Source organism: Vulpes lagopus, chromosome 10, assembly GCF_018345385.1.
Source record: "Vulpes lagopus strain Blue_001 chromosome 10, ASM1834538v1, whole genome shotgun sequence".
Taxonomy (NCBI): domain Eukaryota; kingdom Metazoa; phylum Chordata; class Mammalia; order Carnivora; family Canidae; genus Vulpes; species Vulpes lagopus.
The window spans coordinates 42,659,166-42,671,955 of record NC_054833.1 but is presented as its reverse complement, the minus strand read 5'-3'; the positions used below and the strand labels follow the sequence as shown (position 1 = coordinate 42,671,955).

The 12,790-nt window shown below is 42.0% G+C and overlaps 1 protein-coding gene across 1 annotated transcript in view; it reads left to right on the top strand.

Moving 5' to 3' along the window:
- PAFAH1B2 (platelet activating factor acetylhydrolase 1b catalytic subunit 2) overlaps nucleotides 1–8,669 on the top strand; it is a 36,237-nt gene extending 27,568 nt beyond the window's left edge. The window contains exon 6 of the mRNA XM_041771030.1: nucleotides 2,710–8,669. Coding sequence (XP_041626964.1) covers nucleotides 2,710–2,988 — 279 coding nt within the window. The 3' untranslated portion in view covers nucleotides 2,989–8,669. The remainder of the gene's footprint in view (nucleotides 1–2,709) is intronic.
- Nucleotides 8,670–12,790: the final 4,121 nt, after the last annotated feature.

Genomic DNA, 12,790 nt, shown 5'->3' with positions numbered 1-12,790 from the left:
TGACTACAGTTTTAAAGAATTCATTGGTCTCCAGGCAAATGGAAAAAGGAAAGAAAAGAAGGCAGGCATTACATAGGGAGAAAAAAAAATGATGACAGGCTTGTATTTGTGTGTGTGTGTGTGTGTGTGTGTTTGTTGGACAAGTGAAGGAAGGTGCTTCAAGAATTTTAGGGCTGACATTGAATAAAGTTTGAGGCCAGGATGTTTAGGAGAAAGAGACCATGGCCAAGTTACCATAAGGGATTTGTATGCCTTGATAGGAGTTTGAATTTTTCTTATCAGTGCTGGTACGTTGGTGTGCTTCAGGGTCTTGTCCTTGGCGTACTCTTCTGCCCACTCCAAACACTCTAGCCTTATTTTTTTATTGCATGGTATTTAATTTAATTTACTTGCTTGTATCCCTGCTTTACTCTAGAAAGGGTTGCATTGTTAAGAGTCCACCCCTGAGGTACAGTGGCTGGTGTATAGCTGCTTGGGATATATTTGTTGCATGAATGTTGCTGAATACATCCTCTGTAAATAGTCTTGTTTCAACCAGACTTTTAAATCTGATACACCCCGGTGTTCTTTACAACACTCAAAATTCAGCAGTGCCTTAAATGACATGTGAGAGAATGATTGCACAAGTCATTGAATATAATAGCCCTGATCCAATGACAGTTACGAAAACTGTGTGGAAACAAGATTTATGATGTATTTAAGTGAAAAATCCAAATACTAAACTCTATGTGTATTATATTTAGAATTACTTAAAATACAGATGATCTTTGAACAAAATGACGATCGGGGGCACTGACCCCCATACACTCAAAAAGGTACATATAACTTTTCACTCCTAAAATTTAACTACTAAGAGTCTGTTGATCAGAAGCATTATTGATAAGCAGTTAATTAACACATATTTGGCATGTTGTATATATGGCATACTGCATTCTTAAAGTTAGGGAAAAGAAAATGTGACTAAGAAAACCATAAGGAAGAGAAACTATATTTACAGTACTGTATTTATCGAAAAACATTTGTTTTTCGGACCTGTGTACCTCAAACCTGTATTATTCAAGGGTCTGCTATAGTTGTCACATGATGAAGAGATTAGGAGCATGATATTTTTCTTTTTTGTTTCTTTTAACATTGATAGTTATTTTAGTAATTATTTTAGGGGAAAAAATCACATGGCATACCTTTGATACACTCATATTAAGGAAAATACAAATACATAAGGTGCTTTTCTCATCCTTGCTTGAAAATCTCCGTAGGGATGGTGCCCTGTTCTTAAGGCTTAATCATTTTTTAGGACTTGATTGTCATGGTATTCTTTGAATGGCAGAACAAAGTATATTTGTTGTTCACTGGTTATCCTTTCTTCTTGAGACTTAAATATGTAAACATTGAGGGCAGTTCTTTTTTGTTAACTGTAGGACGAGAGGCTTATACTTTGTTATGTAAACTAGGGTTTAGGATTGACTTCATCTGAAATGTTTGAGGTGCTTAACAAGGGTAAGAGGTGATGATGTAGGGGAGCAGAATCATAATTATCTCTAATTCTCATTGGAACTATACAATTACAAAATAAAGTGGTAATCAAGGCTCCAACATTTTGCTGAAAAATATTAAAGCAGACATGAACAAGTACTTTGGCGTAAAGATTTTTTTTCTTTAGTAGAATACCCGTAAAAAATCTATTTTTTGTGAAATAAGACCTCTTACTATAACCTGTAGGAGAAACAGGTGGAAAAATTTTTGCCTAAATAGCAGTAACTTGCTACGTGCTATCATTAGTTATAAACCAACTGAAAGGTTGTCTGACAATAATTTTATAATAGGATCAACATCTGGAAAAGGACATTTCTAGTTGGAGATGATAAGCCTTGCTCTTGCCATATAAGGGTGGAGTTTTATTGACTATAGGAGGACAGACACGTGATTTATCTGAAAGTTAGATAATTAATATAAGTTAAAAGTGAATTTAGGAAACCTCTGTTTTATGGCAGGTATTATGTTCTTTGATTGTTCAAGATCATATTTCTTCCCACTGTATTTCTCATGTGCAGTAGTATAGGTTCCATGTAGCCTTCAGAAATAAATGTGTATTTGAGCTAGATTATTCTGTAACTGTATGGAGAATGAATTGGAGGGAAGACCACAGTGAAGGTAGGAAGACCACTCAGGAACTTTACGTCAACTGAGTGAGTAGTGGTAAGTAAGTTTCCAAGTACATATAATCAGAATGGAGGGGGGGAAAGGTTTTGAAAAGTATTAAGGATGCAAAAGCTGAGTAATTTAATGTTACATAGATAAGATATATGGGATGAAACACTCAGGGATGTCAGAATGACCAGTTGGTACAGAGAATGTAGAAGGACCATAGTGTAGGGAGAAGATGATCAATTGGTTTTGGACATGTCAGTCCGAGAGTTCCTCAGGAAGTTTGGTTCTGGGCTAGAGTGTTTGGAGGAGGCCGAGTAGTGGGCCAAGGACAAGCCCCTGAAGCATACCAACAATTAAGGGACTGGGAGAGGAAGAGGAACTCTTGAAGAAACTGTGAGGGAGTGGTCAGAGAACTTTGATTAAACCAGCCTACTCCAGTGTTTGAGAAATCAAAGTTTAAAGAGTGCCAAATGGAGTTCTTCCAGGAATCCGAAATCACAGGTAAGTCAGTAGAGAAAAACCAGTGACTCTTATCATCTTCTGTTCTCTGCTTTGCCCCAGGGTTTGTTACCTCGAGGTGAAAAGCCCAACCCATTGAGGCAAAAGAATGCCAAGGTGAACCAGCTCCTCAAGGCTTCCCTGCCGAAGCTCGCCAATGTCCAGCTCCTGGACACGGACGGGGGCTTCGTGCACTCGGACGGTGCCATCTCCTGCCACGACATGTTTGATTTTCTGCACCTCACGGGAGGGGGCTACGCGAAGATCTGCAAACCCCTGCATGAACTGATCATGCAGTTGTTGGAGGAGACCCCTGAGGAGAAACAGACCACCATCGCCTGACTGGCTCCCATCAGTGTTAACCGCACCCCAGCTTCCTCAGATCAGTTATATCACTGGCACTACAGAATCCTTCTCTTTCCTAAGGCACTTTGCATTGTAGAATGTTCCTGGATGTTCATATCTAGTGTTTGAAGGGGAGGAGGGATTTAAACTGGTCCTGTACATAGAAGGTTGGTTTGACACAGGAGACAAAATAGCCAAGGAAGATTGTTGTTAAAATTTGTTTGAAACCAGAAGGGGACATTTTAGTTGTATGTATGACACACTCATTGAATTATCATAGTTTTTCCTGGGACAACATCGAGCCTAAGGACTGAACAAAATGAAGATTTTTTTTCTTGGCCTTTCTTGCTATGGATTATGTCATATATAGTAACGATCACGATCACACCTACTTGGCTTTAAAACAGATGTTTTTCCCAGTTTTTAAGATTCATAATTTAGCCTTTTGTTTTTAGTTTGCTTTACTCCTATGTATTCGCAACATTTCCTTAACATACAGCATCAGATTGAACGTGCTTGTCATTCAGATATGGGAGATGCTATGGTTACAAGTGAATTTGTTCTGTTCTCTTCATCTTTCCCATGTTTAGCAGTGGAAGATAGGTTTTGCCCCATTTGGGGGACTCTACGGAGGGTATTATTTTTATGCTGCTGAATATCATGTCTATAATAGACCCATGCATGCAGCCCTTCCTCCCTATTTCCCTTCATCCCTCTTTGTTTTGGAGGGGTCCTTGTTGACATTACAAGCTTTTAACACATTTTTGACCTAGGAGCTCTGTTGCTGGAAGTGTAAGCCCCCAGCCAGTGACTCTCATGATGATAGTACTGATGTGCAACTCATTCTTGTGTGGTGGTCTGTGCATAGTCTGTGTAGTGCTATCCATAGTCAGAGTTCTGGTTTGGTTTGATTTGTTTTTTCCTTAAAATGTGTTATACTTTCCTTTTTGGGGGGGCGGGGGGGAACAACCAGAACTCTGTTTCCCATTCCATAAGCCTTGACATTATTTCAAGTTTTATAGTATCTTAAGGTGTATATTTTATTTTTTTATTGGCTTAGTTTTTAAATTATATCAGTCCAGAAAAAATTGGCCTTTTCTCATGGGGGAACAAATGGAGCCGCTCTTCAGAATAGACATTCTACCTTGATCCCACCATTTTAGCGAAAAAGAACTAGGTTTGTTCGATTTTCAGGGCTTCTCTCTAGTGTATTTTCATCTGAGAATTTCAAGAGAGCTCTTTATAATCTTAATGGTTTGCTCAAGCTACAAGAACTGCCATTTTAAAAATAACAGGACAATACATGGTTTATTGTTTAGTATAGCCATGGAATGTATACAAACTGGATCTACACACAAACATTTTAAACTGGACCAGGTGGGTATTGGAGTTACTTATTAAAATGTGCTCTGCACTGATTCTGTTTAACATTCAAGTTCAGTGACCAAGGCAGGTGTTCGATATTCTGCTTGCAAAGCAAGTGTCGGTACTTTTGTTGGAGGGAGTTCGAAGGGATTGCCAGTGTGTGCTGAGAGCCACTTCTGATTGAGAGGGTTAGAACTTGGGCTGATGTTTTTTTCGTGAAGCCTCTTTCTAGGAATTTTTTTGGTCTTATTTTTAGTCTTTTTTTTTTTTTAAATACATTTCTGAATGTATCATGTCTTCACTAACAACAGAAAGTACATGTGATGTTTACTAGACTTGCTTCCCACATTAAGGTTCCCTCTCTTTTTAGTAGCCCAGATTCTTGAGTTTATCAGGACAGGTTTCTTCTTAGCTGAGGCATAGTTCTAAGGAGGGTGGAGACTTGATGAAGCCAGAAGTTTGAGTGTGAAAGACCGATTCTTATCCAGGTCCTTTTCCGTTTGTCAGAGGGTGGGGAGTATCGTCCAGACAAACCCGTTAGGTTAGGTTAGGTTACTCCTGCAGCATGCGCTTTCAGCTTCCCTCCTGACTGAGGATCAAATACCCTTTGTGAGCTGGCCTTCAGCTCCTTTGCTTATGTGTGTAAACCTCGGGCGTTACTACATTTTATACCTACCAGAGCTATTCAAGCAATAGTATTTGAACCACTAGCCTTTTAAATAAAAGTCTGCCCCATTGCTATTGTGCAGATACTGAGTCCACTTTCATTTCTTGCAAGCTTTCTTTGCACTGCTTTAGGCAAAAAAGCATTCATCTGTTTTTCCTTGATTGACATCCCTGTTTCCTACAGTGACAGAACTTAATGCTTACTCTTTGGATTTCTCTCTTTATACTTTTCATGTATATGTAAATGTAATGCACTGTCCAAGTGAAATGTCCTAGTTGTCTTTGTGATTAAGGGGCCAACTTTCCAGACAGCTAGCAGAGGTGTTCTGACTGCCCCCCCCCCCCGCCACGAGTTTTAATTCCTTTGCCCACCCGTTCCCAGTACCCTAGCTGACAGCCAGTGATGGCACTATGGATTTCTATGGTCACATTACGAGTGTGGCAGGTTGAGGATATACTGCCAAAAGTGACCTAATGCATGTTGGTCTGCTGCCTACATATTCTAGGCTGCCATGGGCAGTGGTCTGACGCCCACTTAGGGTCTTTTTGGGGGGCATCTGTCTAAACCTGAATTTTCTGTGAAAACCTTAACCCAACAGAACAAATCTTGAATAGCTCATGCCCTGCTCTTAAGAATTCTGTCTCTCGTTGTTAAAAAAAAAAAATAGACACCTTACTTAAAAAAATTTTTTTAACCTAGTCACTGTTTACAGTTGTATGCTAAAGCCTGAAATATTGTCTGTGCTGTGGTGTATGAGCATTGCCAATTTTATATTTATTGCAGTGAAGAAGAAACTAAAAATATATGAAAATGAGGAGCATGTCCACGCTCCTAAATCTGTGTGGGTGCATGTGGGAGAAGTGAGTCGGGGTCTCTTGAAAGGAGGCTTTTTGGAGTAGGATCTCCCAGGTTTCTCCTTGGTGTTCCTGCTTGGGGATCACTGCTGCTAGCTGACTGGACCTCCCCAACAGAAGTTTGTGATTCTGCTTTGGCAAAGTTTCATTGACTAGTAGAACTCATTCTGTTTTAGTGCATATTTCAATATAAATGTAAACATTTCACTCAAACTTGCTTATGTCTTTCTGTCTCCTTTATCAGACTGGATTCCAACGGAGAGGGAAAAAAGGGATGCTTTTCCCCCTACCTTAACCACAAGCACATTGGATACTTAGAACATCCTGCTGCTTTTCTGGGGAACTGAATGTCCTGAGCTCACTGTCAACACATCTCAGGGCTGAAGGAGGGAAGGGTGGGGTGAGCAGAGATAAGGAATCCTAAGTAGACACTTGGGGAAATTGTCCAAGGAAGTGTCTCAGATTGGTTATGAGTAAAAGTTAAAAAGACCTCTTGGTCTTTTTTCCTAATTTCAGTCTAGAATTTATTCACATTAAATTTGTAATTTCCACTGTTTCTGTTTCTCACACTAATAATCCTCAGTTTCCTTTTTTTGCACTGTAGAATCTCTCTTATTACTATTGCCCCAGCATGCACTCAAGTGCTTCAAATTAATTGGACTCTGCTGAGTTCCTGTGCCATCTAGAAAGAAAGGCCTCCTAATTCTCTGTAGGTGCATCTGTCCCCATTCTGCTGTTGGCTGAGAGGCCGAGGGAGGAATGGATGGTATCTGCCTAAGGAGTCCTATAATTTTGGTGCCTGAACTGGAATTTGAACCCAGCTTTACCTGATTTCAGAGTCCTTGTCTTGCCCACTACTCGTGCAATCTGGGGTGTCTTTGTAGTTGTACATTCTGATTCAGGGAGTTCATGATAGATATATCCCTCCTTTTTTGGCTGAAGGAGCAAAGTGTCCATCTTCTCGCCTGGACCAAGCCAACAGCTTCCTTCAGTCTTTTCTGCAGATGGATCTTTTCAATTCTATCCTCCATATGGCCACACAACTATTAGAATCTATTTAAAGTGCATTACCTGGCCATCTTGCTTTTCTACCTTAAAAACCAGCAGTAGAATGAGACGTGTTCATGGAGCAAGGATTTTTGGTGGTACACATGAAGAGGTTCAAAGACTGCTTGGCTATTAACACGTCAACAGGTTCAGACTGACAGGAAGACACTTAGGTAAATGAAGTTTAAGATCTAAAGGGAATGGGAAAGTGTGTAAGTACAGTCAAATGGCAGAAAGATAACTAAAATAGGTTACCAGCGTGTCCATATGCTGAGTGGGGTTGGGGGCCACTGTCGTAGATAAAAACATTGAGGGTTCATTCATGTGAGACATTAAGAAAGCACATATCTGCCTCTTTACCCATGAGTCCAGAATGTTTTTGCAGATAGTTTAGTCTGGTTGCATGCTGCAGACCACTTCATCTGAACTGGATTAATGGCATCACTCCCAGTATAACATTGTGTGACGACGGAGCTCAGGAAGGAACCTTGAGCTCTCACGTAGCACCTTTGCCTCCCTGAGCTAAAACAGCCTGACCTAAGTATGACCTCTTTATAGCTATGAGACTGGAACAAGGGTCAATTACTCAACTGGCCCATCAAAGCCTAACTTGATGACTAGCAACCAACCACGCCAACATTAATTACATCAAATTGATACGCCAGTATAACCTTCCTCAGCAGCTGAAAGCTTCTATGTTTTTGTATCATCTACTTTATCACTCTTTACCACAGTGACGCTACTGGGTTAAACTGGTTTACTCCTATAAGAGAACAAAATATGGAGAAACTAAGGTATTTTTGTTTTTCTAGTTGCCTTTCTCCCATATCTGATCACACCAAATTCCTCTCTACCCTCTCCTCCCTCAGAGGCTTTGCGTTTGTCAGCCACTCACTGGTTCCCCTTAATCACAGAGGAGCAGTGACAGCAGCCCTGGCCCTTTGTTAAGTGTATCTGAACTCCTACCCCATGTGAGCTTCTGCATTGGCTTAGGACAAGTGGAGGGAAGACTCCTCACCAGCATCCACTTGGGAAAACTGGATAGAAACCGGCAGAAGAGTCCATCATACTTTTCTCCAGTTGTAGCAGGGGTGAAATCTTGACTCTGTCCATATTTTTATGTAGCCATGAGGCAACGGTCTTAGATGTTTTGATAAACACATTGTCTTCTACTCTGGTTTTATGCTATTTTATGATCTCAAAAAACACTGTACATCCTGATCCAGCTTTGACCTTAACACGTCAGTGTACTGCAGCATGCTCATCAGTAACTACTGATCGTCCAAGCCATTAGCTAGAATGTCCAATGTGCTCCATGATTCGATCCTCTTCAGTTCATTTCTTCCCACCTCTTTGAACCTCTGTGCCAACAGCACTGAACTTTGAGTCTATATGACTTTGTTCAAGTTGAGACCCCTTGTCTGGAATATATTCTTGTTCCTTTGCTAGGCTAGCTCCTACTCATCTTTTAGGCTCCCCCTCAGGGACACTTCGTGGGGTGTTTTCTGATTTCCCTGATTTCCAGCTCTGGTTTGTACTAAATCTCTGTCTCTGAGTTCCCATAATACCCTGTGTAAGTCTTTTATCATTGCACTTACTCTGTATTATATGCTTACCTATTTGTCTACACTGTTAGATTATGAATTCCTTAAGAACAGAGAATGTGTTTTAAGTATTTGTGTTCCCAGCACCTAGCTTAGTGACTAGCACAAACTAGGCATTGAATAAATGAAAGTATGAATGAACAGATTGAGTGATTTATTCACGGTCACCTAGCCAGTATAACTGTCAGTACCGAAATTGGAATACAAATCATCTTTTCTTTTTTTCCTAAGATTTTATTTATTTGACAGTGAGAGGAAGTGATCATAGACAAGCAAGGGGAGCAGCAGAGGGAGCGGGAGAAGCAGGCTCTGCTGAGCAGGGAACTCACTATAGGGTTCCATCCCAGGCCCCCAGGATCATGAACTGAGCTGAAGGCAGACGCTTAACAGAATACAAATCCTTCAACTTAATTTCTTGTTCTTTCAGTGGTACCATGCTGCTGCTTGTGAGGAACAATGCCTGTTATTCTTGCCAGTAATAAGGACAAAGTTCACTTAAAAACAGAAAGATGCCATACACACCTATTAACAAAAGGGGTTTTTTTGTTTGTTTGTTTTGTTTTGTCTTTAAGGTTTTATTTATTCATGAGAGACAGAGAGGGAGGCAGAGATACAGGCAGAGGGAGAAGCAGGCTCCATGCAGGGAGCCTGACGTGGGACTCGCTGCTGGCACCTGGGACTCCGGGACTATGCCCTGGGCCAAAGGGAGGCGCTAAACCGCTGAGCCACCCAGGTGTCCTTACAAAAGTTTTTTGTGCTTTTTAAAAATTTTATTTATCTATTAATGAGAGAGAGAGATGCAGAGACACAGGCAGAGGGAGAAGCAGGCTCCATGCAGGGAGCCCTATGTGGGACTTGATCTCAGGACTGTGGGATCACGCCCTGAGCCAAAGGCAGATGCCCAACTGCTAAGCCACCCAGGCATCCCCTTACAAAAGTTTTTGACAAATTTTCTGGAATTGAGTGAAGCCACATGGAATTAATAAGATAGTTTTTTATAGGAAGAGTGAAGCTAGAAGACAAAGCTAGACTTCTTGAGAGGAACAAAGGTATGGTGAATGAGAGAATCACCTTCATGAAAGGCTCCGAGGACCAGCGAGGTAACACAAGAAGCCATGGGAGGTGGCCTGTATGTGAGCCAGAGTGTAAAGAGACGGGACCCTTTCTATTATTGAGACCAACATGGAATAAGAACTGAGTAGCTGCCCACGTTATCTTTAGATAACAGCCAGAGAGGAGGAAAAGATTCTTGAGTTGCATCTTCTGATTTCGTAGCTGGAGACCCAAGCTTTCCTGAGATAGAAGGATGGCTCATTTTTATCAGTGATCTTTGAGGATAGATTTGAGTTGATTGATTTTTTATCTCCTTATTTACAGCAGCCTGATGACCGGCTTCATTTCCTGCCAAGCTCTGATGTTGATTCCAGCACATGGCCACAGGGAACAAGGATAGAAGGCTTGAATGTATTGTTCATGTTTCGCAGTCTCAGTGGTGAAAGCCCGGCTAATCTGTCTATGGCAGAAAGTTTGTCTACTCAGTCAAAACTGCTCTGCCTCGACTCCCCTCCTATCCTTTAGACAGTAGTTCAGGGTGATGAATGCAGCCAAGCCCTGCTCCACCGAGCTGCATTCAGATCTGGACATTAATACCTGACTCTTGAAGGCCCAGAAAGGTAATTTTGCCTTAGCCCCAGAATAATGGAGTAAATACTTTGATTCCTGACCTGATATGCATCCTATTTTCATAGTCTTTGGAGAGAGGGCCAGGCCCCAGGGGCAGCCCTGAGAAAGTTCAGAACTTGCACGATGGAAAGAAAAAAGTGCTGTACGGTGCTGTACTTGCTGAGGGGCTGCGTGTGTCCTGACAGCTCTGGTTTGAGCTCCACGCAGATGCACTTAGTGAGGCCCTTTTATGGTCATTATGAAAACGGAACTTCAAGTCCGTTTCCTTTCAAGGGCTTGGTTTTGTAACTTTTTCTCTTTGGGTTAAAGTTACTTAATTCTAAAGTCGTGTTTGATCCTGCCACCCACCAACAGACACGACCACTCTCTACCCCCTATCGAAAGCCAGGAACCTCGTCAGCTGCCTGGTTAATGGTCCCATTTCTTAGGTCCTCTCTGCATCAGGATCAAAAGGATGGCCTACAGGGAAATAGAACGAAGTCATCTGAGCCTTGTGACCCACCCTGCTCTCATCACCAGGGCTGGGGGTGGGCTTTTTAATCTATAACTCGGCAGATAATGCAGTAGCTGGACCAGCACCCAAAGGCCAAGGAGGCTACACCTCCTTTGCTCTCACAAGTCTGGCTTTGAGACCCAGCACTGCCCTTCTTTTTTTTGCTAACTGCTGTAGCCAACTAAAAGGCCTTCTTTCCTCCCAGCGGCAGCTTGGTGGCGGCAGCACTGCCAGACCTCAGAAAGGACTTATTCATAACTGGGTTGTGCTGTGCCCTCCCTAGGGGGTGGGGCAGAAGGGCTGAGGAAAGTTTTCTGCCGACCTGAGAACCGCAAGAAAGTCTGGGGCTATTGCCCTCCTACCCTGTTTGAACACGCAGGGTGCTGAGGATTCAAAGGTTAAACCTATGAGACTTTGCAAAAGGGAAGGATCTCTTCTGGGTTTATTTAGATAGATTTCTCCTAAGATATCGCTAGGAGAAAGGGAACAAACAAATACCAGTAGTCCCAGTCCCAGTTGTCTTGCCCCAGAGCAGTGGTTCTCAAAATGAATTGTGCATATCAAGCTTCTGGAGTACTTATAAAACCCAGATTCCTAGGCTGCACTTCCAGAGACCAGTTCAACAACTGTGAGTCTGTCTGAAGATGCACATTAAAACAGGCCTGGGGGCACGTTTTGCCCCAAAGCCTAAGAGTTAGAGTTGGAATGCCCCCAACCTGAGCCCATTCAGTACAGTCCCAGCCTATAGCTGAGACTCTAAACTAGTGGTTCTCACAGCACCCAGGAAAGTTCCTGAAACCAGTTAAATTACATCAGGCTGAATGGGGAGCGCAAGCTCAGAGTGGGAGTACTTCTTAGAGCTCCAGATTTACTGGCAAGTTGAGGAGGAGGTGACCATGAGAGAGAAAGTGAAGTTCACTTGGAATGTGGAAATCCTACATTAGCTGTCCAAACTGGGCTGCTGACTGCATGGGCTTATAATGAAAATTCTTCCTGTTGCTCTGAGGGTCCTGCAATTTGGTTTGTCTAGACCATGCTGGAATCTGGTAATCTCCTCTGGACTGACCCTTTGTGGATTTCACTCTACCTGTCTGTAAAATGAGGGCTTAGTCCAGGAGTCTGCTAAGGTTCCCTTTGGTCTGACTTTCTAGGGTTTTCCAGACCCTGTAGCCTGCTTCTGATCATCATTCTCAAGTACAAAAGCTTGGGCAGGGGCCAGATCTAATTCTTGCACACACCATTTGCCAAGTATAAATAGAACAGTACCTGCACATAGTAGGTGCCCATTAAATATTTATTGCAGGAATGAATAAATATAATTGGCCATGAGGTAAAATTAGTCCTCACTGGAAAAAAGCCCAGAGAATAAGGCAGGGACAGGAGCTGGAGCTGTTGGAATCTTGTGAGCTAAAGAATTCTCACAAGCCTCTGGCCCAAGTGGCTTCATCTGGTGTCTGGCAATTTCAGAAGTGGCCATGTTATATATTTTTTTTCTTTAAACATCTCGAATTTGTCTTATAAAAGAAGTCCATGAACATCATAGAAAATTCATAAATTTTTAAAAGGTATGAAAACATTCTAGGGATCCCTGCGTGGCGCAGCAGTTTAGCGCCTGCCTTTGGCCCAGGGCGCGATCCTGGGGACCCCGGATTGAATCCCGCATCGGGCTCCTGGTGCATGGAGCCTGCTTCTCCCTCTGCCTGTGTCTCTGCCTCTTTCTCTCTCTCTGTGACTATCATACATTAAAAAAATAAAATAAAATAAAATTTAGAAAACATTCTGAAGCCACCCACAATCCAGTGGGTTTTTTTTTCTTTTCTTATTGGTACCTATCTATACTTTTGAAATTAGAAGAAAATGGTACATGCCATATTAAAAATCATCCGTAATTCAAAGATTTCTCAACGCTTCTCTTCGCATGCCTACGTTTTCGTTGATATAGTGTAATATTGTGAATTCTCTGCTCACATGTTTCCTTAAAGTCCTGAGCATCATTTCCGATGGCTTCATGGTAATAGCACCTTTGCCACTCCCTCATTATGGAGGCTTAGGCTGTTTCCCTTATGCTTTCTATTACACATATCGC